Source organism: Phyllopteryx taeniolatus, chromosome 20, assembly GCF_024500385.1.
Source record: "Phyllopteryx taeniolatus isolate TA_2022b chromosome 20, UOR_Ptae_1.2, whole genome shotgun sequence".
Lineage (NCBI taxonomy): Eukaryota > Metazoa > Chordata > Actinopteri > Syngnathiformes > Syngnathidae > Phyllopteryx > Phyllopteryx taeniolatus.
This window is the reverse complement of record NC_084521.1, coordinates 3,001,809-3,024,682: the sequence shown is the minus strand read 5'-3', so window position 1 is coordinate 3,024,682 and position 22,874 is coordinate 3,001,809. Positions and strand designations below refer to the sequence as shown.

Genomic DNA, 22,874 nt, shown 5'->3' with positions numbered 1-22,874 from the left:
CGTATGACTGTTTTATGGCAATATATTATCTATTTCCCCAATCCCAGGGTGGGACCAGATTTAATTTTGGCAGGGGGGTACTATGTATTGGGGACCACCTGGACCCACCTAGAGGTGTCTATTTTGAGGTGTGGCGCTTATTTGTTTCAATTGGATGCACTCCACTACTTATTGAGGAAGGATGTCAAGTAACGTGCCGGTTGCCTTCTGAGGAAATTCTACTCTTCCAATCCACATTAGAGTAAGAGATTATGACTCAAAGTGTGATCAATAAAGGTGATCAATATCCCCACATTCTTTGCTCTTGTTTTTATTGACAACTGATCTGTGTTATCAACCCTTGACCTCCTTATTGTGCACTTTTATATCCATTCTGAGTGGTCCAATTGATTTGTGATCGCACCAGAGAAGCTGCTTGGATAATATATTAGTCCAGCGGCGGGTTTTCCTATCTTGCTGCAGAATGTCGAAGGGCTGCGTGAAGTGTGTGCGTCGGCGCGGTGCAAAGCGCGGAACAGTGATTCGGAGATGGCGTCGCAGCGTTCGGACTTTGTCGCCGGGCTCCGTTGCCAAAAAGCAAAATGCCCAAAAATGACGGACTTGTTCGCCGTTTTCAACTTTCCGGCGTCTGCTGTGCTTCTCAGGTCCTGTGAAAAGATGAACGTCCTGAAAGACAACAAGGACCTGGCCTGCTACTATACTACCAAGCACTCCTGGAGGGGAAAGTAAGAGCTTTTCTTTGCGTATGGTTTTCACGCCTCGTCCCTGCTGTGTCATCTTTGTGTCGGGTGACAGCGGCACGACTGTTCTTTGGCTTCACGCTTAGGGGTGGGGGAACTGACTCAGGGCCTCCATTGTGCTGACTTTCTTTGCCTCGAATGAGGTAGAAAAAGATTTCTCTTATGAATTAACCTAGAACAACATTTCACACCCTCCTGTATTATTTTAACAAGGTTGATATTTTACCTCCACAAAAGAGATTAGTTGTGTTTGTATGCTGCTTCCTGTGTACAGTTTAATTTATCAAGTCAGTTTTATAAATTATTATTCAGATTACATATTTGTGACAATTCTCACATTAACATAATAAATTTTAATTTTTAACATTTTAACCTACATTTAAAAATATGATTGTAAAAATTACAATTTATAAAAATATTTATTTAAATAAAAACTAATTGTAGCAAAATGTCTAAATGAAAGAGCATCACCCCTCAATATATATAAAACATAATTTAAATGCAATTGTAACTCCCCCAAAATATTTGTAAAAATAAATAATGGGAAAAATATTTTAAAAAGAATTGTTTTATAACTTTCAATAAAAATATATTGTGACAATGTAAGTAAAATAGCATTTTCTTCCCAAAATAGATATATAAAAATAATTTAAAATTGTATTTACCCCAAAATACTTGTTTAAAAAATATGTATAATAGAAAAATGAAATGAAACACTATTTCTATGGCTACGCTTTTGGCACGAAATTAAACGTAACCGCCAATTTATCATATTCAGATGCTCTTGTAACTCTTGTTGTTGTCTGATTTTCAATGTATAACAATCCTGTGCAGCTGTTTTGCACAACTGTGTCTGTTTTGACGCTTAGATGCAAGCACCCTTAAAATGAGAGGGACGCAGTAATGCTTCGCCAAGGCCATCATGATAGACAACTGATGAGGTCGCATTAGGCGCCGAAAGGCAGTCAGATCGTATTACCAATCGGTGCTCTCTATATACTCATAGTCCCATTACTGCTGGAACATTAGTGAGGTTGCAGAGCATTTAGATTCGATAGCTGTGCGTAATGAGTGTGTACATAGAGGTTGAATGAGCAGGACCGCATACTATAGTGCTGTTTTTGCTTCATTTCATTGTAATCAAGTTTACATAATATTGTCTGAAGTAGTTCTATCCAATACAGGAAGTTGCTCAAAGCGCTGTATTATGAAACATCCAAGTGGAAGGAAACTTTTTTTTTTTTTTTTTTTTGTCCTGAGTGAAATCCAAATCTCTGCATGAAAGGAAATGTGAACCGTTCACTGTCTAATATGTAAAGTCAGCATGAATGTCACTGAAATGCTTAATTTTTCCTTCATGCAGGTTTGACTTGAGCAAACCTCCCCTGTGTGAGTGACAATTTGTTGTAAGCTCGGGAGGCAATAATGCATCTTGACTTGTGCTGATTGGCTTGTGTGAGGCAAAGACGCCTGATGTCAGCGTCTCAACTGTTTAACTTGCTTATAAAGATCTATGCTGCTTTCTCATTAACCACGCTCTGCTTTACTATACTTCGGATGTTAAAACGTGACAACCAGCCTATAAAATATCAGATTTTCGTATGCAAATATGACAGCAAGATGTGGGGAAAAGAAAATTCAAATTTTAAATTGTTTGAAAGCATTCCATCCTTTTGAATAGAAATCTTTCAGCATTTTACATCTGTTTATTGATACTCCCAGTTGAAGTTTACTGACAAACTAAACGTAAAACAAAGAGAATTACACCTTGTGTATGCAAAAAAAAATACATAGCTTTGCTACCTTGATGCTAACACAAAATACTTTCTGTGTGGCAATGCTGTAACCCTTTAAGCAACAGTTTGAACAGAGTGCAGCATGAAATGTAGACAGACAATATAACAGTATGTACGGTCATATATTCTTTATCCTGTGCAAAGAGCAACCAATAGTAGTGCCGTACTGATGAGCTGGAGGAGCTGAGACGTCTCAATGAACAGTATATCTGTCGGTCTGTCCAGTACTGGTGGCCAAGGCAGGCAGACCAGAAAGAGCAGCACGATGGCCATTCAATTGATGCCATTCAATTGATTATTAAAATACACATTGCAACAATTTTTGTTGTTTATTTTTTTTTGTGTGAAGGCATACATTCATTTCAATGGGAAAAGATGCCTAAAGATACATTATGAGTCCTTTGAGTTACAAATTAAACTCGTATGCCAAGGCGCCACTGTACATCTAAAACTGGTATGTGGTCTCGGACTGCAGAGCTGCTTTCCCAGAGGAGCCGGTCAGATTCATTCAAATGATGTGACATTAATTGGGAAGCAGGATGAGAAAAGTGACTTGTACCCTGCCTCGGGCCGCTGTGTGTCCTTTCTCTCGGCGTTAAGTCGCCTAAATGGAAGCTTCACTCCACCTCACGTCTTCACCAAAGTTTTTCAGGCCTAATCGGGACATGCAAGAAGAAAAACAGAGCGAGAGAAAGAGAGAGAGAGAGAGAGGCCCAGTCAGCATGTTGTGTGTAGGCTGCTCAGGGAACAGAGGCATGCATAAATAAACACGCTGTGCACGCTTAAAAGGAAACTGTGTGACAGTGTTTATATGCCACGCACATGAAAGCCACTGTGCCGCTTGACATCACAAGCATTCGTTGACCTGCAATTGTGATCAGTTTGATGTCAATATAAGCTCACCTCCGTATGAACAGTTTGCGCAATGTGGAGAAATGTATCGAGACACGCCTCTTAATCAGTTAATCAGAGGGCATACCAACTGACCAATCGGATTGCGTATTGTGACCGGCTCACTGCCTCCTGTGCTTGCCGTTGTCAACATTTATTCACGCGCACAAACCAGTCTTTACCGAAGATTTAGAGCATGACTCAACAAAACGCCGCCATGTTTATGTACAACCATTAGTGCTAGCACTAGCTTGCTAGGCTTCATAACATTTCGTTGCCTGCTTGCGAGCATGCAAGCAATCCTTGAATGAGAGTCCTCTCCCGAGCACCAGTGACAACCACCACACGTTGCTCATTTTGTTCTTCCCTCCCCCCCAACACAATACATAGGCGCAATCCATTGTTGCTGTCGTCGCCATGGTAACGGGTGTATCCGGTCGCGTTGGGCGGTGACACGTTTTCTGGCCGCGCCTCCCCGACAGTGTTTGATTTGACAGGAGAAAGCCCAGTAATCGTAAAAGACGGGATACGGTGGTATCGTAATAAATGTCGTGTAGTGTTGTCAGTGGCTTACCAAGATACGGCAAGATTTTATGGCAGTAGTCTGACATAGTGCCATCGTGAAAGACCAAATTTGTCTTGTAGTCTGATCCAGCCACTACTTGAATGAGACAGAGCTGCCTTCTATGAAATAATGTGTGTCAAATAGGGATGTCCTAGTCTGATTCGCTTGATTTGCGATGCATCTGTGATACCGAGTCCTGATCAGATACCTTGGCAATGCATTAAAGAAGAGAATTAAAAAAAAAATAAATTGAATCAATGTGTCCCAAAATGATGCTTGTTTTTATATGGCTTAAAGTGTAGTGCAGCAGTGGTTCAAACCAGGTAAACAAGTAACCCAAGAGTGTGTTTTATGTTTACCTCCCCAGCTTACCAGCTTTTTTGTACGTTCCAGATACAAGCGCGTCTTCTCCGTGGGAACGCACGGCATAACCACGTACAACCCCACCACGCTAGAAGTGACAAATCAGGTTCGTGACAGCCGTTCGGATGCAACATGGCGCGCATTAACTGTTGGCATGTGACTTTATACTGTATGTAACTTTCGTACTTCACTTTACCAGTGGCCTTATGGAGACATTTGCGGAATCGGCCCAGTGGGAAAAGGCCAGGGAACGGAGTTCAGCCTCACGTTCCGAAAGGGTACCGGCAAGAAGTCTGAGACGCTCAAGTTCTCAACGGAGCATCGGACTGAGCTGCTCACGGAGGCGCTGGTGAGGGCCAACGTGCACCTTTGTAATTTTAACCTCCTTACATGAATACCTCACAGTGTTTTCCTCCATTCACAGAGATTCCGAACAGAGTTTTCAGAAGGGAAAATCACTGGCAGGGTAAGTACTAAGAGTGTCCACATTTATTTTTTTTTAAGCCTCATTTAAGATATGAAGATCTGAGTAAGTACATGTCTTAGGCAAAGAAAGTTAAAAAGGCTTCATGTTGAAAAAAATGTTTTAAATGCAAACAGCATATTCAAATGGACAGGTAGTATACTGTGATTTTTCTCTCTTCACTCTGAAATAAAAGGAATACATAAAAACAAACTAAGAAAATAAAATAATAACAAAATGTTTTAAAGGTTTGAGAGTATTTGAGTGAGAATTTGGCTTTGTTATTAGACTGAAATAGTTTTTGGGTAGAGCCTGTATAAAGTTAAAGAAGAATCTTCTGGAACAACCGTGCCTTCCTCAAGCCTATCCGCTCTCGTCATATTTACGGTAGATATTTGTCTAGGAAACACTTTTAAGGCGTAAATATAAAACAACCAAATAACAAACCCTTAAGGACAGTGCCCATCTTGTACCTAGTGAGCACGTATTTACTTCATTATGCAAACTAGTTCATTTTGAGCCATTCGGAACCTCTTATGATGGGCGTGCCATAAAGCAGGGGTTTTGTATACAAATGGACAACTTTTTCACATTATTTAAGTGCATGGTTTACATGCCCTGATTTGTACTCACGTATATGGGTGACAGTGAGAGCAGTGTGTGTCTTTTAGGATTGTTCTGATGTGTATGTAAATATTGTTTTTAAGCACCGCAGGGAGGAGCACTCACGTTTTGATTGCATTTGAATATCGTGAAAACCAGAATGGCTTTCAGTATAGAGCCAAGGCTGAACGACCCTAAACGTTTGCATTGCACTGAATTAAATTTTTTTAGCTGTTCCCCTCTAGTCCTGTATGTGACGGCAATGTGCATACACATAGGAAGGAACACATAGGAAGCTTTTTTTCCACCGCAGTTCTATCTGCTGGATCTATTTGGTCATTGCATCACTTGTCCCCAATGTAAGCGTATTGTATCAGACAAAATGAAAGTGAAAATAAAGCTCGTTATGTACTTTCATCCTGAGCCGCACCAAAATCTTGCTTACAAACAAGCAATCTCATTTTAGCATATCTCATTTTATGGCCACCAGCGGTACAACTGCTACAAGCACCACTGGAGCGACACGCGGAAGCCCGTGAGCTTGGAGGTGACGCCGGGCGGCATCGACCAGATCGACCCGCACACCAACCGGGTGCTGTGCTCCTACGACTACCGCAACATGGAGGGCTTCGTGGAGATCTCAGACTACCAGGGCGGGTTCTGCATTCTTTATGGCGGCTTCAGCAGGCTGGTACGCTCGCTAGAGATGCAATGAAATGAAAATAATGTTTTTATTGTGGTTTATCTGCATACAGTAAATCATTCCATACCTAGTGTATGCATGTGGTTAGTTAATTTGTTCATAATATGAAAGCAGATGTTTTATCTCACGCTTTCCCCCCCCAGCATCTGTTTGCCTCCGAACACCGGGACGACATCATCCGCAGTGCCATCGAGCATGCGGGCAACTTCATCGGTATCATGCTGCGGCTCAGGAAAGAGGCGCTCACCTTCGAGAGCTTCGTGACGGACCGGCTGGGGAAGTACAGCTCGGACGAGAGCATCACGTCGCTGGCCGAGTTTGTGGTGCAGAAGATCACCCGGCGCCACTCGGTCAGGACACCATTTCATTGGTCCACCTAGTTTCTACTCATTTCTTCTTCTTGTCTGAAGTGAAATGTTTTGTTTCTTCCAGGAGCCTGTGAAGCGCATCTTGGCGCTGACTGAGACGTGTTTGGTGGAAAGGGATCCGGCTTCCTACAACATCGTCACTATCAAACCCTTCGGAGAGGTGCGATGACAGCAGAGTGAAATGTTTCATTACGTGTGACTGTCTTATATATTAATCATCATGAATAATCATCATTGGCCAAGTATGTTAAAAAAACAAAAAAACAAAGAATTTGTTTCCGGAAGTTGAAGCCACTCTGGTACTACCGCAAACAGTTCACTATGACCACATATACAATACATTTAGGACATTAACAAAAAAAAAAGTAAATGGAGTCACTGAGTAATGTAAGAATATCAGTAATGTGGCAATGCTGATACAATGACATCTTGAATGAAGGGCCTTAATCTGTGGGATTCTCTCTCCTCTCCATACTTCCTGCAGGTGTTTGCTCTCATCTGTGATGTCGACAACCCTCAGGTGTTTACAGTCGAATTCATCCGAGGCCAGATCAGAAAGTTCTCCTCCACAGAACGGTATGTACATCCATTCTTTTCCTGTAGAGCTTGTCCTCATGAACTAGCATGGGTTAGCTTGATTCTATCCCAGCTAAATTTGGTCAAGAGGCAGGGTAGAGCCTGGACTGGTCTCCAGCCAATGGCAGGGCACATATAGATAAATAACCGTTCACGCTCACATTCACACTGAAGGACAATTTAGAGTCTTCAATGAACCTAACATGCTGCGTCGTTGCCTCAAAACCATTCCATGAGGTCATCCAGTCTCTTCCCCGTTCTTCAGGGACTCTCTGTTGGCCAGCCTGCTGGATGGCGTGCGCGCTTCAGGGAACAGGGATGTGTGCGTCAAGATGGCCCCCACTCGGCGTGGCCAGCGATGGGGTCTCCTGAGCATGCCCGTGGACGAGGAGGTGGAGAGTCTGCACCTCAAGTTCCTGGCGGCGCCTCCGAGTGAGTCACAACTCTTCGCATCCATGAACCCTTCTGTTGCGTAAAGAGGAAACATTTACACACACTTCACCATGTGTGTGTTAACCGTTCTGTTGTTTCTCAGGAGCGGCAATAATTTTACTGGGTCAGCCAACATTGTTTCATGTCTTTACAAATGCAACTTGCAAATATGTAAAATAAAGCATTGTATATTTATTACATTTATTAAGCCAAACTGAAGTTTCATACCCAAAAACTACTTTTAACAGTTTTTTCAACCGTGCGTGTGTGTGTGTGTGTGTGTGGTTGGGTGGGTGGAGAAGCGGCAGTAAAACAGGCCAAAATCCAGAGGGTGAGGCAGGTTGAGAGACTAGTTGGATTCTAGGTGTAGTTTAACCAAATGCAAGAGTGTATAAGTGAATAAGTCTCAAGTTGAGATTTAAACATTTCTACAGAGATATGAAAAATGATCCAAATTTTCATTGCTACTTTGACAGTTACCGAGTCGTCCAGAAACTGACATGGAAGTGGCTGTATTTTTAACATAATTTTGCAGTCACCTACTTGTATATTTTGTGTCTCAGATGGGAACTTTGCCGACGCAGTATTCCGATTCAACGCCAACATATCCTACAGTGGCGTGTTGCACGCAGTAACGCAAGACGTGAGTGTGTTCAAGTCTGTCTGTGTCCAAATTCCTTCGAGTAGCTCACCGTCCCATTTCTCTTTTCAAGGGCCTGTTCTCGGAGAACAAAGAAAAGCTCATCAACAACGCCATTCTGGCTCTGCTGTCGCAAGAGGCCGAGCTTCCCGTGCTCAACGCCGAGCTGGAGAGCCACTTCCAGGCCATCCGCCGCCTGGTGGCCTCCAAGGCCGGCTTCCAGGCCTTCACTCAGCTGCCAAAGTAAGGGCCGTCATAGTGGCGCACGCCTTGCCTGGTGTTTGCTGAGCTGCTGGTAACAGGCATGCTCTGTCATTCCAAGGTCTGGTCAAGGGTCTGGAGTCACAGAGGGAACGTAAATATGTATCCATACATCTCAGTCTGCCCGGCGTCTGCATCTCTTTCCCGCTTGTGCTCCTCTTTTAGCTTGCTTTCAATCAATACTATTTTTGTTCTCTTTGTAAGGCTCTTTTCTGCCTAATTGCTCTGTCAGCCTCAATTTGCCTTCTTTTGTTGTTTTGTCTCTATCTTTTTATATTTGTCGTCTTTCTGGGTCACTGAGATGTATGATAGGAACAGGTGTATTATTTTATATTTTGAAAATGCCGAGTTATAGATGCACAGAGAGACAACTGTTTTATCCTGAAAGGAGTCATGTTTCGCCACATGTAACCACATTATTAATTATATATATATATATATATATATATATAATTATTATGAATTTTCGTCACAATTTAAAACTGTTCCCAGGCGTGTTAATAACATTTGACCTACTTTCGCCACAGTACCCCAAGGAGCAAGATTTAATTACAGTTTGCGCACCCGTATTGCTGAAATTGGCCTGATTGGAGGGGACAACCCTTTCTCATGCGAATCAGCTACAGTTAACCCCTCCCCATTATACTGTTGGGTATACAGCTTTCGTTACCATGACGACTAGGTGCCGGGCTATGAGGCTGAACAAGGCAAGTGGCATCTATTCGCTGTTACCAACTCAGTGACTTTTTTTCCGACCTCTCTACCGACTAGTTTTCAAGTAACAAATCGAGGGACTTTGAGCTTCATCATTTGGCAAATTTCACATTTGCAGAACCAGGCAGCGAACAAAATATTTACTTGGTTGCTCAATTTCAGACTTGATGGGTGGCCAGGCATTCCAGAAGCTCAACTATTTGTAAACAAGCAGTTAAAAAGTCAATTTTCCCTAATATGTCCTCTTTAATCTATGAACAACATAAACAAAACCCCATAATTCACACAATATTGACCGCTTTTCAATAATCCTGCATTCGTCCAATGTCTTGTCCGAGCCAAAACAACAACGTTTATCTGTTCCAGGTTCAGGGAAAAATTAGGAGTAAAGACGGTCAAAGCTTTAAAGAGGAACAACAACAGTGTGACGCACGCTGCTATTGACATGCTCTGCGCCCTGATGTGTGTAAGTAGCGTTTCATTGTCTTTGCACACCACCACACAAAGACCCTCTTTGAAAACCACTTCCTAATCCTTCAACTAGCCCATGCATGACGACTACGACTTGAGGCAGGAGCAGCTCAACAAGGCGTCTCTGCTGTCGTCCAAGAAGTTCCTGGAAAACCTGCTTGAAAAATTCATTACCAATGTGGTAAATCCAGTTCTACTCTGGTCAAAATGAAGAATGGTTTTAATTCAATTTACTCAAACCTTTTTTTTCCCCTCCAGGACCACGGAACAGGGGCTTTGGTCATCAGCTCGCTGCTGGATTTTTTAACGTTCGCCCTGTGCGCCCCCTACAGCGAGACCACCGAGGGCCAGCAGTTCGACATGTTGCTGGAGATGGTGGCCTCCAATGGACGTGCGCTCTTCAAACTCTTCCAGGTCTGGAAAATGTATATTCACTAACTCTGTCACGGGTTTTTGGATGCCAACATGGATTTTTGAAATACCATTACATTTCAGAATGGCTATCAAGAACGGTATGTAAAGCAAAAAAAAAACATGAAACAATTTAAAAAAAAAAAAAAAAAACAATTTTGGCAGATTTTTTTTTAAGAATAAAATAAAAAATAACTTTAAATTAGCAAAACAATTTTCTGGATATTTTGTGAAAATTTAAATGATCCTTTTTTTAAAACCATTACATTTTAGAATAAATGATACAAAAATTATTGTTATTGTAAATAAAATGATGTTTAATTTTTTTATCATTTAATTTTATCATGTCAGAAGTAATTGTTACACTAACCTGGATTTTTTTTAAATGGTGTTAAATTCCATAATATGAAAAATGTTCAGAATCGAATACAAACTTAGCAAAATTTGTGTCTGTATACAGCCCGTTTACCATTGTAAAATCCTAGTTATCTGTTAACTTTTTCATATAATGCCATTATTTGCTGTGATTGAATGCTGGAGTTGTATTTGAAATTCATTCACTTCAGTATTTCCTCGTTTTCCCTTTTAGCATCCCTCAATGGCTATCGTGAAGGGAGCGGGTCTGGTGATGAAGGCCATTATTGAGGTAATGTGAAGTAAATACTTAATGTATTTCATTTCTGTATTCGCGTGGTCACTCGCTCACGCGTGTTCGCATACAGGAAGGAGACAAGGAAATCGCCACCAAGATGCAGGATCTGGCTTTGAGTGAGGGGGCCCTTCCTCGCCATCTGCACACCTCGTTGTTCACCATCAGCGCAGACCAAAGGATGCTCACCAACAGGTCGGAGAGAACGCCGTTAACACACTCACGGGCAGCCAAATAGACCTGCGACTGAACATGTTTGCTGTTTTGGTCGATTTAGACAGCTGAGTCGTCACCTGGTGGGATTGTGGACTGCAGAGAACCCCGTCGCCATGAACCTCCTCAAGAGAATATTGGTAACATTTAACTCTGGGCTCTAAGCTGGCCATTTGTGTCCACCAAGATACCTTTTTTTTTTTTTTTTTTTTTTTAATAAAACCATTTTTAGGTGTGTTATTGTAAATGTAATGAAACTTTCCAAGGGTGGGGATTTTTGGCTGATTTCCAATTGTCAGTGTACAAAGTTTTATTAGCCAGCTTAATGTCTCTTTTGTTTAACCTGTAGCCGACGGGCCTACTTGCTTACATGGACAGTCCCGAGCCAGTACCGGAGAAAGATGTGGATCGAATGCACGTCCGAGATAACTTGAAAATTGCCACGGTAACAAGGCGACCTGACGTGACATCACGATCTGCCTACCCTCCATTAGAGATGTTATTTTTCTCCTGGTATAGGACCTACTCAACCGCAACAAGGTGGCCGAGTGGCAGCGGATTGCCGGTAAAGCAGCCAAAGAGGTGGAGAAGTTTGCCAAGGAGAAGGCAGATCTGGTCCTCATGCACTGGAGGGACAAGATGGGCATTGCCCAGAAGGAGGTGAGGAGGATTTTACTTGTCATTCGGCCTGCGGCTAAACTTGGGCTTCTTAAAAAGCTACCCCACGAAAAAAAAGCCACCATCTTGTTGTGTTTAATGCATCGTACAATAATTACTGTGTTGTCTCTGCCCCTCCTTTCTGCTGTCAAACTATTGTAGCAGGACAGAAATAACCTGGTGAGTAAGGCCCAACTGACAGGATCCGTGCCATTTTCTTCTGCTTTTTCTCTCGTGTTCTCTCTCTCCAGTCAAGCATTCATGCTTCCATCTTCTCATTACAAATTCAATAATGATTATTAATAATAATTATATAATTTTAAACACTTGGACAACAGTAGAACACGAGCACACACAGAAGCTGCTTTTGGCCACAGCTCACGGCCAAACGCTCACACGCAGACGTCAAGCCACCCCACCAGACCCCGCCTCTTAAAGGTGTACACGTGTATTTACATAGACATTACAATATGTACAGTATTTTCTATACATCATCTTTTGTTCACACGTGTTTTCAATACGTTTAAAAGTGTGTTTCAAATATGTTTAAAGCATGGTTGACTACATAAAAGATCTATTTAAAACAATGTTGTTGTTTTTTTTTTTGCTGTATTGTCACATATTGCGGGTGGTTCTGTAACATATCCCACGGAATAAACGGGGGTTCGCTCTACATTGAATTTTGGAGTTTGCGTTTCATAACTTTGTATAAATGTGCATGGGTGGCTTTGCTTTTGGTGCCATTTTGTCTTTTTTTTTTTTTTTTTTTCTCTCTTCACTCTGATGCTGCCTCTCAAAATGTCTGTCTCCTCCATGCAAGGTGTCCATTCATGCCTGTTCATTCCATGCTTTTCTTCATCCCCATACAGTGAAAGTGGACACATTTTAAATGTTTTGCAGTGTTGAAAGAAGCACTTGGAGACGTTAATTTCTTCATCTTTTGCAGAATCCCAATCAGAAGCCGGTCATCCTAAGAAAGAGACGACAGCGGATCAAGATCGAAGCCAACTGGGAGCTTTTCTACTACAGGTAGGTACTACAACTGTCTGCAACAAGAACCCTAAGTCTATTTACTGAGGAGCGGCACAATGATGAGTTGCATTGCCATATCCAGATTCCAGCTTGACCACGCACGCTCCAACCTCATCTGGAACCTGAAGACCAGGGAAGAGCTGCGGGACGCGCTGGAAGGGGAGATGCGCGCCTTCAACGTTGACCGTGAGCTCGGGAACACGACCGTTATCTCCTGGAACCACCAGGAGTTTGAGGTTCGTGCCCACACAATACTCTGATTAAATGAGAGCTTTTTCAACATTTTGCCTTCACACAACAGAGGAAACTCAAAATAATATGTTGGCAGGTGAAATACGAGTGCCTTTCCGATGAGATCAAAATTGGTGACTATTACTTGCGCCTCCTGCTGGAGGAGGATGAAAATGAGGAATCGAGTGCCATCAAGAGATCGTAAGCTGAAAAACTATTCTAATATTTCCACTCTTTATTGTAAAGGGTGACTTCTTGCGTGTCTGCCTTCTAGGTATGAGTTCTTCAATGAGCTCTACCACCGCTTTCTGCTCACGCCTAAAGTCACGATGAAGTGCCTATGCCTCCAGGCGCTCGCCATAGTGTACAGCAAGTGCTTTGAAGAGATCGGCCCCTTCACCGACACCAAATTCATCGTGGGCATGCTGGACCGCGTGAGTGCAGGCGGCTAAGGCGCTTACTTTTTGTGTTGCCACTTTTTAATAAATGGGAAATTGTGTGTTTGCAGTGTACGGACAAACTAGAAAGAGACAGGCTCATCCTTTTTTTGAACAAGCTGATTCTCAACAGGGTGAGCTACCTATAGCATCGATCTCTCTCCGCAATAAGGATTTACTAAACACACTTTTTCCTTTCCTGTAGAAAAACGTCAGAGACATAATGGACTCTAATGGGGTGCGCATCCTGGTGGACCTGCTCACCTTGGCCCATCTGCATACCAGCAGAGCTACGGTGCCGCTGCAGGTAAACATCTATAGGCTCGATTTCCGACGTTACAAACTTGACTGTGTGTTAATTGCTTTGAATGCACGTGTGTCCCGGATTTTCCCCAGAGCAACGTCTTGGAAGCAGCGCCTGACATGAAGCGAGAGAGTGAAAAGGAGTGGTACTTTGGGAATGCAGACAAGGAAAGAAGAGGACCTTTCAGTTTTGAAGAGGTGTGCAGTCCTTTTTAAAATCAGATGTTTTTTTTGTTGTTGTTTTGTTTTCTGTCAAAATACCCCATGGATTAAGATCCTGGCCCTGCCTAGCTTCCTAGTCAGGGACGGAGTAATTTGAAGATGGACTTTTATTATGGAAATTGGCACAATTCAGAGCGACTCGCTCACAGACACAATATAGGAAGTCCTCGATTCACGAACGAGTTCCGTTCCTACGCTGGCGACGTAACACGATTTTCCGCGTAAGTCGGTTTTCACTGTTAAAGTCGAAATTTACGGCGAAACACTTCTGTTATGGGTATTGTCCCACGTGATTGTGACAGCAAGCTTAGTGTGTGGGCGTGTGCATCGATGTGTGAGTGAGATGGGACTGCGAAGGAGGAAGGAGTGCGCGCTGGTGCGAGTGTACAGTAGCAAGTGTAGTGACGGCGACCGGGGAAGAGTAGCGATTAGCGGAGGACCCGTTGACGTCGAATGTGCAGAGGAGCTAATAAAGCCATTAAAGCAGCAAATCGGTGCTTCGTGTCTTTATTGTTGCCGCCACCCAGCTCAGCTGTGCAATGAGAGAAGGGAGGTCAGGTGACTGTAGCAGGATAGGTTAACACTTTGTATAAAGAAACTAAAATACATTAAAATAAAAAAAAAATAAGATGCTGTACTTACCATTACTGCTGAGAGTGTGAAAAAAGGAGGGCGAAAAAGACAAAGATACTCCCGGCGCACAAACACAGACAAGCACTATGCACTAGCTAAGCAGAAACACTTATGGTCTTGTGAGAAAATGGCGGACGAGGCACGGGCATCGTAAAGTCGAAACGTTGTAGGTGGAGTGCGTTGTAACTCGAGTACTTCCTGTATCCCCTTTTAAAAATCACAAATCCTAGTCAAATTCACAGGGAATGTACTTAACTTTTCTTTTTATACATTTTAATAACATCTTTTTACCATATGACCTGATATCAGATGCAGGAGTTTTGGACCACGGGCGTCCTGTCGGCCAAGACGCGTTGCTGGGCCCAGGGCATGGACGGTTGGCGCCCCCTGCAGGCCATACCGCAGCTGAAGTGGTGCCTGCTGGCCACAGGGCAAGCGGTGATGAACGAGTCGGACCTGGCCACACTCATCCTCAACATGCTCATCACCATGTGCTCCTACTACCCCAGCAGGTCTCTGGGGCTTTTGGGATGTATCATTATGATATTATTCCATAATTTATTAAAATGATTGACCTTTTTTTTTTTTTTTTTTTTTTCCAGGGATCAAGACAACGCCATTATTCGCCCATTACCAAAGATCAAGAGGATGATAACTGACAATGCTTGCCTGCCTCATATTGTTCAGGTACAATGTGATTCATCTAGTAAATAGACACTTGTAGTGTTTAAATCAATTACATCTTTTAAGATCATTCTTCTTTTTTTTTTTTTTTTTAAGCTTCTCTTGACGTTTGACCCCATACTGGTGGAAAAGGTGGCCAATGTCCTGCACCTGGTGATGCAGGACAATCCCAATTTGCAGCGGCTCTACTTGACCGGAGTCTTCTTCTTCGTCATGATGTACACGGGCTCCAACGTGCTTCCTGTTGCGAGGTACAAAATGTGCTTTTGTTCATCTGATTAAACAATGTGGCTCTGTTGGAGGAATCAAGTATGATATGAACTTTTTCTTCTTTTAGGTTCCTGAAGTACACTCACTTAAAACAAGCCTTTAAATCAGAAGAGGTAAAGATGTCTTACATTTATAATAGAGATACAAATATACCCCAAACTATGATCCCAAAACACTTAAATATCACAAACGGTAGCAACAGCTGCAGATAGAGCATACAACAATACTTAAAGGCGTGTTTTCCTTATTCTTTGCAAAAAAGACGAATAATATTGCAGCTTTGTTGCGATGGTCTTCTTTGTTTCATTATGAAATTTTCGTGTAGTACGTCTGTGTCAAGCCAAGGCACCGCTATAGTTTTAGTTATGTTCTACAGAAAAATTCACGAATCGGCAAGGGTTTACTCTAAATCCAATTGTCCATTGGAAATGACGCCCGTCTTGTGTCCTTAGTCCAAAGGTCAGGACATTGTGCAACGCAGCGTTCTGGGACCAGTTCTCCCCGAAGCAATGGTGTGCTACCTGGAGAACTACGAGGCCGAGCGCTTCTCGGAGATCTTCCTCGGCGAATTCGACACCCCCGAGGCAATCTGGAGCTGCGAGATGAGGTCGGAGCCGAATGTGCTCAGTTGGAGATGCATCGACATAGGCGTTGGATTTCAAGTGACAGTTTCTCTCTTTCAGGCGCATGATGATTGAGAAGATCGCCGCCCACATTGCTGACTTTAGCCCGAGGCTGCAGAGCAACACGCGCGCGCTCTACCAGTACTGCCCCATCCCCGTCATCAGCTTCCCCCAGCTGGACAACGAGCTCTTCTGCAACATCTACTACCTCAGACACCTGTGTGACACTGTCAACTTCCCCAATTGGCCTATTCGAGATGCTGTATGTACCTTTACTTGCTTTCATTTCTCAAGGAACACACTCGTTTTAACACCGTTAACCCTGTAGGTGAAGCTGCTTAAGGACACCCTTGAAGCATGGAAGAGGGAGGTGGAGAAGAAACCCCCCACCATGTCTATAGATGATGCTTACGAAGTCCTCAACCTCCCCAAAGGACAGGGGATGTGAGTCAACTGCATTCTGAAACGTATGGTCCACGGCTCCTTGTCCATGTATAACTGCTTTCTATATTTTTTGTCTAAAGGCACGAGGAGAGCAAAATCAGGAAAGCTTACTTCAGGCTGGCGCAGAAGTACCATCCAGACAAGAACCCTGATGGCAGGGTGCGTTTTTATACCGCCTCACATGCACACTATTTACACTGTTGCTTTGAGCATTCCCACACGTTTTATTCACACTCTTTCAGGACATGTTTGAGAAAGTCAACAAGGCCTACGAATTCCTCTGCACAAAATCGGCACGAGTCCTTGATGGGCCTGACCCGGAAAACATCATCCTCATCCTCAAGACCCAGAGCATCCTCTTCAACCAGCACAAAAATGGTGTGCAGACAAGCCAATATAAATAGTAACCCTCCACAGCAACAGCCTCACTTTGCTCATCGCCACCTAGCCCCATCTCCGAGCAAGGGGGACAGAGGAGAAGCAGCAGTAAAACAGGCTAAAAGTTAGATATCAGGGGCTGAGGCAGGGTGAGATACTTATTGCATACTAGGTGTGGTTTAACCAAATGCGGGAGTAGAAATAAGACTAATTCCAGCAAGTCTTGAATCAGGACGAAAAGATTCAATTCTTGATTCTTAGGGTATTTTGACGAAAGCATGTCACAGAAATGCTAAGTGACCTACTAACTGTCAAATGTCTCCTTTAAACTTAGTTTTACATAGCTAGTTAAAATGTTACATCATTTGAGCTAGAGTTGGCTATGTTATTAGGCTACCAAATGATGTCAAGTTTTTTAAGCGCTTTCCTTTAGACAACTGCTTCATTGGTGTTAATGTGTTCACTTTTCCAAACAGAACTGGAGCCCTACAAGTACGCCGGCTACCCCATGCTCATCAAAACCATCACCATGGAGACCCAAGACGACCTCCTCTTCTCCAAGACTTCCCCGCTCCTGCCGGCCGCCGCCGAACTCGCCTTCTACACCGTCAACTGCTCGGCACTCAACGCTGAGGAGCTGCGGCGCGAGAATGGCATTGAGGTTTGTTTGTGTTCTGATTTTATTTTATTTATTTATCTAAAATGCACTGCCAAGTAGAATTGTGATTGTGCCCTGAAAAATCTTCAGGTGCTGCTGGAGGCTCTTTCCCGCTGCGTCTCCGTGTTGACTGCATCCAGCAAGGCTGACGACATGGCCGTTCAGGTGCACAGCGCGTGAGCGATATTGTCTTAGAAGTCTTTTTACAATCTATAAAAAATAATTCATCACGTGTCTCAGGTGTGCGGGCACGTCTGCAAGTGCTACAGCGTCGCAGCACAATTTGAGGAATGCAGGGAAAAGATGATCGAGCTGCCCTACATTATCAGAGACCTTTGTCACATCTTGTACTACGGAAAGGTGAGCAATCAAAATCTCGCCAGTAATAATAAACGGTAGTAGAAAATAGGGTAAGTATAGTCGATGACTGACTTTGCAGTAATATTACAGTAGTAAGTAAATCCTCCTAGTTCTAGGAGTTCTGGTAGTCTGCCTACACAAAAGTACAACAAATCCTTGCTGTACTAGGGATAAGGGATTTTTGTATTAGGGATTCCCCTCCCTTAAAACATTCATAATTGGTGCTTTTAGTAATAAGCAAAATAATTTTCTGATTGATGAAAGGGATAGTCGGTCTAATACTAAAAAAAGAAAAAAGTTAGCTGCAGCCTTTATTGTGAACCAAAAATGCCCTACTGTATTCAAAAAGAGACTTTTCAGACTTTTTTTTTTTTTGTGTTCTTGTATTCTTCCCTCAGGGTCTTCCCAAAACCGCAGCCCTGGCGGTCCAGTGCGTCAGCTCCTTCGCGGTAGACTTCTTCCTCCAGACGCAACTGTACCACGCCGGCATACTCTGGCACTTGCTGGTGCACCTCTTCAACTATGACTACACGCTGGAGGAGAGCGGCGTCCAGACCAGCCAGGACTCCAACCAGCAGGAGGTGGCCAACCACCTGGCCAAGCTCAGCCTGGTGTCCCTCAGCCGCCTGGGGGGCTACCTGCAGATGCCGCCCATCTCCAACGGTGGCAACCCGGCTTCGGAAACCAACAGTGTGGATGGCGCGCCTCCGGAGAACCCCACCATCCGCAAGAGTCTGGCCGCCATGTTGACGCCGTACATCTCCAGAAAGCTGGGCGTAGGGTCTTCTGCGGAGGTTGGTTGAACTGGTGGATAGGTGGCGCTGCTGTGTGCAAGGAACACAGACTTCATGTCCTATGATCTGTTAAGGTCTTGAAACTGCTGAACAGCAACTCTGAGAACCCCTACCTCATCTGGAACAACGGAACGCGAGCCGAGCTGCTGGAATTCCTGGAGAGTCAACAAGAGGGAAACGTTAAAAGAGTAAGAGTGACACTAGCGTTGAATTGCAAATGACATATTTTACCGGGTTAGCACGTCTGCCTCACACTTCTAAAGTCCTGGTTTGAATCTCGGCTGGAGATTGCCTGTTCTCCCCAAGCAAGGGTTTTGTCCAGGTACTCCGACTTCCTCCCACATTCCAAAAACATACGTTAGGTTTATTGAAGACTGTGAGTGTGAATGTTTGTCTCTGTAACTAATTATCCCCTGCAATTGACTGGCGGTGTACTCCGCCTCTCGCTAAAAGTCAGCCAGGATCACCACAAACCTAATGAGAATAAGGAATGTAGAAAAGGAAATCCATGGATATCTTACCTTACCTCACCCTCTCTCGACAGGGGGAAAACGACGAGAGCTTTGGCGCAGAATTCATATTCAGCGAGCACAGCAAAGAGCTTATCGTTGGGGAGATCTTTGTACGGGTTTACAATGAACAACCAACTTTCCCACTTGAGGTAAGCTTTTCCGGTGTAGTTGCAGATTTTTGGAGGGGACAAGTACAACCTAATATCTTAGGACCACCACGCCTTGGAACAACTAGAACGTTGTTGATCCCTTCTGCCCCATATCACAAATTGAGTTACAAGCTTGGTGACGGAACAAATTAAAATCACAAGACTAAGTGCCACTGTAATAATGATCATCTTTCAAACAACTAGAATGTTGTTGATCCCTTCTGCCCCATATCACAAATTTGATGGAAAATGTAGTTCTTAATACCTTATACATACATACTTGGGTCCCTATAGGTATTTTCACACGTTAAGACACCTGGAAACCGTTTTAAATTGTGAAACAAAACTGCAATGTACATCTTTTTTTAAGAAACAAAATGACACAGTTTGGAACATTTATTTGCTTTAGTAGTTGTCACGTCTTTTTAATGACATGTTCCCTTTCTTGCGTCCAGTATCCCAAAGCATTTGCAGCGACCCTGCTGGACTACGTGGGCTCCCAGGCCCAGTACTTGCACACGCTGCTTGCCATGAGCCAGAGCAACAAGGTGGAGTCCCAGCAGCACGCAGAGCGTCTCCGCTTCGCCGAGATGGCTCTGGAGGCTCTGCGCAACGTCATCAAGAACAACCCTGGTAAGACACAGTTCAATCTTGTCACTGACTTCTGTCTAAGCTGTTATTCAATAAAGTTGTTTCTTTACCTGTGATTCCAGGCTCTGAGACGGAGTGCATCGGCCATTTCAAATTGCTCTTTTCCCTGCTGCGTGTTCACGGGGCTGGCAGGGTGCAGCAGCTTGTGCTGGAGGTGCAAAAACATCCCAAAAACGAACTTATCAAGGGTCTTCGCCGCCGTTTCATTCCAAGTCTCGACGGCTTTCTCTGCAGGTTGTCAACACGGTGACGTCAAATCAAGAATGTGTGAGCAACATCGCAGAGTCGCTGGTGCTGTCCAACCTTCTCTTGCTGCTGCACTCCCTCCCATCAAGTATGATGATGACCAATAGCAAAACAGAACTCGTTTTGTTTGTGCTCCTAATTGTCAACATGTCTTCTTCTAGGCAGGCAAATTGTGTTGGAAACCCTCCATGCTTTGACATCCAACACCAAAATAGTCAAAGAGGCCATGGCGAAAGGTTTGTGTCAATCAAAATCGAGTAATGTAAGGCACGTAATGCCCCTCCCGTGTGGGCAAGGAGAGCCACAGTCGCCGATGCACTTTCAGCCGTTCATTGAACGGGACAAACCATCCAACACACATGCATACAAAATGAAAACACTTGCAAGGAGCTGCTGTCGGCCACAACTCACGCCCAGAAGCTCACACTGAAATAACAAGACTAACCCCACTCCTTATGTCACTCATTAGGCCACACCCCTAAAAGGCCCACATCCAATACAGATACTATGATACGTATAGTAATTACACTTTATGAAACCAGTTTATTTCTTTACATTTGGTTTTATTAAGTTTTGTTTTTTTATATAAAATTGTGCTATTTTTTTTTTTTAATTAAAAACATGCAGCAAAACATTTGTTTTTGGCTCAGGCTGGAATGGATTAATAGAATCAGTGTGGAATATTGATTTGACATACCAGTAAATTGAGTTACAAGATTGGTGACGAAACAAATTCAAATCATAAGACAAAGTGTGTGTATTGTAATAATGATCATCTCTCAGATTATTCGCAAATTTACTTTGTGTGAAATCTGGGCCTGTTGAATTGAGCGCAAATCCACTATACTGTCATTAATAGCAACAGTTGGAGCCACAGGTAAATTGTACCTTCTGCCATCGAGTGGAAGAGCATTTATTTATTCTGCTCGTCACTATAGGTCGCTGGCATAGAGAGATAAACAAAGATACATTATTTGTTGTAAGTAATCATTTTCAGACCAATTAAGTGAAATTGGATCATTTCTTCTGGCACACCTGATAAGCTCCCAAAGGCACACCAGTCTATGCTACGATTGGTCATGCTATTTTTTTTTTAATGTTTTTCACCACAGGGGCTCTCATCTACTTGTTAGATCTCTTTTGTAACTGCACTCATCCTCAAGTTCGTACACAGACGGCCGAGCTCTTCTCCAAAATGACCTCTGACAAGCTGGTCGGGCCCAAGGTTGGTGTCGCAAACCGGTCGAAAAATCCACCCGTGTGAAATTACGTTTAATTACCATCTCGTTTTGTTTCTCGACAGGTTCGTCTGGCTCTGATCCGCTTCCTCCCCGGTGTGTTCATGGACGCCATGCGGGACAATGCCGAGGCGGCGGTGCACATATTCGAGGGAACGCACGAGAATCCTGAGCTCATCTGGAATGACAGCTCCCGGGAGACGGTGTCCACCACTGTGCGGGAGATGATGCTCGAGTAAGTTCCAAGAGTTAGAGTCAAGGTCTTGCGACACAGACTAATCCAAAGAGTTAAGCGGTGTTTGTCTTTTTCCAGGCACTTTAAACAGCAGAAAGATAATCCTGACGTCAACTGGAAAGTAAGTTCACTAAAGCAGGGTACACACATACTCACAATCAGGCCAAATTTGAGCTTTGTCCCTCCATTCCATTTATATTCTTTCTACTACTGCTACTTCTCCTTTTTATTTTCTGGCAGTCTGGATGCCCTGTGGCACCATGCTGCCTCTCTCAGGTCAGTCTTGGTTCAACGATAGACATGGTTATGTGCTGGGGTGCACATAAGAATTTTCGTTTGGTTCTCAAAGGAACACCAGAGGTTGTTGCTTAGATCTCTTTTTTTTTTTTTTTTTCCTGACCTCACTGGATAAACTTAAGACTGGGAGCCGCTCAGTTCAGTACATGTGCACCCCTGGCTATGTGTGTGGTGTGCTTTGTTGGTCTTGTGGAATACACCACACACTAAAAGAGTAGTAAGCACACACATGAGGATTTTTCCTCACTACATGTGTGGTCTTGCATCAGTTGAGAACTTAAAAATCGGTACATGTATATACACTATATGAACAAATGATGATCTTGCTTGTGTGTGCTCAGCTGCCGGAGGACTTCACCGTGGCCTACGGAGCAGGCCAGGGCGAACTGGAGGTGGGCGGAGTTTTCTTGCGCATCTTTATTGCACAGCCGGGCTGGGTGTTGCGCAAGCCTCGTGACTTCCTGGTGTCGCTCCTGGAGACCCTGACGGAGCTGCTGGAAAAGAACAACCCCAATGTGAGTGGCGCACAAGATCCCGAGCTGTTTCAAAACGTCTCTTTTTCCGCTCATTCCTAAAATGTGCTTTAAGGGGGAGGCGCTGGAGACGGTCACCACGGCAGCAGTGTGTCTATTCAGCACACAGACGCAGCTGGCCGATCAGGTTCCGCCTTTGGGTCACTTGCCCCGCATCTTAGCCGCGCTCAACCACAAGAACAACGCCATTCCAAAGAGCTGCATCCGCCTCATCCACGTGCTCTCGGATAATGAGGTAATCCATTGCCCCTTGTTAAAAGCACAGTGAACCCTCACTATCCACAGGGAGGGGAGGGACCAACATCCGACACAAATAACAAAAATATGAAAATAATAAACGCCCCACCTTAAATTTCCAGTTTGCCACATAGTGAACAAATCTTCAAAAAAGAACCTACTCCCTGTTGAAGTTCACTGGAAAAATAATC

At 43.7% G+C, this 22,874-nt stretch overlaps 1 protein-coding gene across 8 annotated transcripts in view; it reads left to right on the top strand.

Moving 5' to 3' along the window:
• The window catches only part of LOC133470065 (dnaJ homolog subfamily C member 13-like), a 28,731-nt gene that overhangs the window by 2,705 nt on the left and 3,152 nt on the right, over positions 1-22,874 (top strand). For 3 of the 8 annotated variants that reach the window (XM_061757943.1, XM_061757949.1, XM_061757944.1), the window contains exons 2-53: positions 645-725; positions 4,386-4,461; positions 4,555-4,704; positions 4,780-4,821; positions 5,912-6,112; positions 6,268-6,474; positions 6,557-6,652; positions 6,977-7,068; positions 7,334-7,500; positions 8,064-8,143; positions 8,214-8,383; positions 8,463-8,495; positions 9,482-9,581; positions 9,660-9,767; positions 9,845-10,000; positions 10,587-10,643; positions 10,720-10,841; positions 10,924-10,999; positions 11,209-11,304; positions 11,379-11,519; positions 11,679-11,696; positions 12,463-12,545; positions 12,631-12,784; positions 12,877-12,980; positions 13,054-13,213; positions 13,288-13,350; positions 13,422-13,523; positions 13,613-13,717; positions 14,684-14,886; positions 14,977-15,061; positions 15,155-15,309; positions 15,396-15,441; positions 15,781-15,935; positions 16,012-16,213; positions 16,280-16,395; positions 16,476-16,554; positions 16,638-16,773; positions 17,250-17,434; positions 17,522-17,596; positions 17,672-17,791; positions 18,190-18,585; positions 18,660-18,773; positions 19,130-19,246; positions 19,702-19,879; positions 19,960-20,051; positions 20,132-20,231; positions 20,305-20,379; positions 21,256-21,368; positions 21,447-21,616; positions 21,695-21,737; positions 22,255-22,428; positions 22,502-22,681. In XM_061757943.1, the coding sequence (XP_061613927.1) occupies positions 658-725; positions 4,386-4,461; positions 4,555-4,704; positions 4,780-4,821; positions 5,912-6,112; positions 6,268-6,474; positions 6,557-6,652; positions 6,977-7,068; positions 7,334-7,500; positions 8,064-8,143; positions 8,214-8,383; positions 8,463-8,495; positions 9,482-9,581; positions 9,660-9,767; positions 9,845-10,000; positions 10,587-10,643; positions 10,720-10,841; positions 10,924-10,999; positions 11,209-11,304; positions 11,379-11,519; positions 11,679-11,696; positions 12,463-12,545; positions 12,631-12,784; positions 12,877-12,980; positions 13,054-13,213; positions 13,288-13,350; positions 13,422-13,523; positions 13,613-13,717; positions 14,684-14,886; positions 14,977-15,061; positions 15,155-15,309; positions 15,396-15,441; positions 15,781-15,935; positions 16,012-16,213; positions 16,280-16,395; positions 16,476-16,554; positions 16,638-16,773; positions 17,250-17,434; positions 17,522-17,596; positions 17,672-17,791; positions 18,190-18,585; positions 18,660-18,773; positions 19,130-19,246; positions 19,702-19,879; positions 19,960-20,051; positions 20,132-20,231; positions 20,305-20,379; positions 21,256-21,368; positions 21,447-21,616; positions 21,695-21,737; positions 22,255-22,428; positions 22,502-22,681 (6,336 nt within the window). In that variant the 5' untranslated portion in view covers positions 645-657. The remainder of the gene's footprint in view (positions 1-644; positions 726-4,385; positions 4,462-4,554; positions 4,705-4,779; positions 4,822-5,911; positions 6,113-6,267; positions 6,475-6,556; positions 6,653-6,976; positions 7,069-7,333; positions 7,501-8,063; positions 8,144-8,213; positions 8,384-8,462; positions 8,496-9,481; positions 9,582-9,659; positions 9,768-9,844; positions 10,001-10,586; positions 10,644-10,719; positions 10,842-10,923; positions 11,000-11,208; positions 11,305-11,378; positions 11,520-11,678; positions 11,697-12,462; positions 12,546-12,630; positions 12,785-12,876; positions 12,981-13,053; positions 13,214-13,287; positions 13,351-13,421; positions 13,524-13,612; positions 13,718-14,683; positions 14,887-14,976; positions 15,062-15,154; positions 15,310-15,395; positions 15,442-15,780; positions 15,936-16,011; positions 16,214-16,279; positions 16,396-16,475; positions 16,555-16,637; positions 16,774-17,249; positions 17,435-17,521; positions 17,597-17,671; positions 17,792-18,189; positions 18,586-18,659; positions 18,774-19,129; positions 19,247-19,701; positions 19,880-19,959; positions 20,052-20,131; positions 20,232-20,304; positions 20,380-21,255; positions 21,369-21,446; positions 21,617-21,694; positions 21,738-22,254; positions 22,429-22,501; positions 22,682-22,874) is intronic. The other 5 variants (XM_061757945.1, XM_061757948.1, XM_061757947.1 and 2 more) reach the window with 5 other exon arrangements.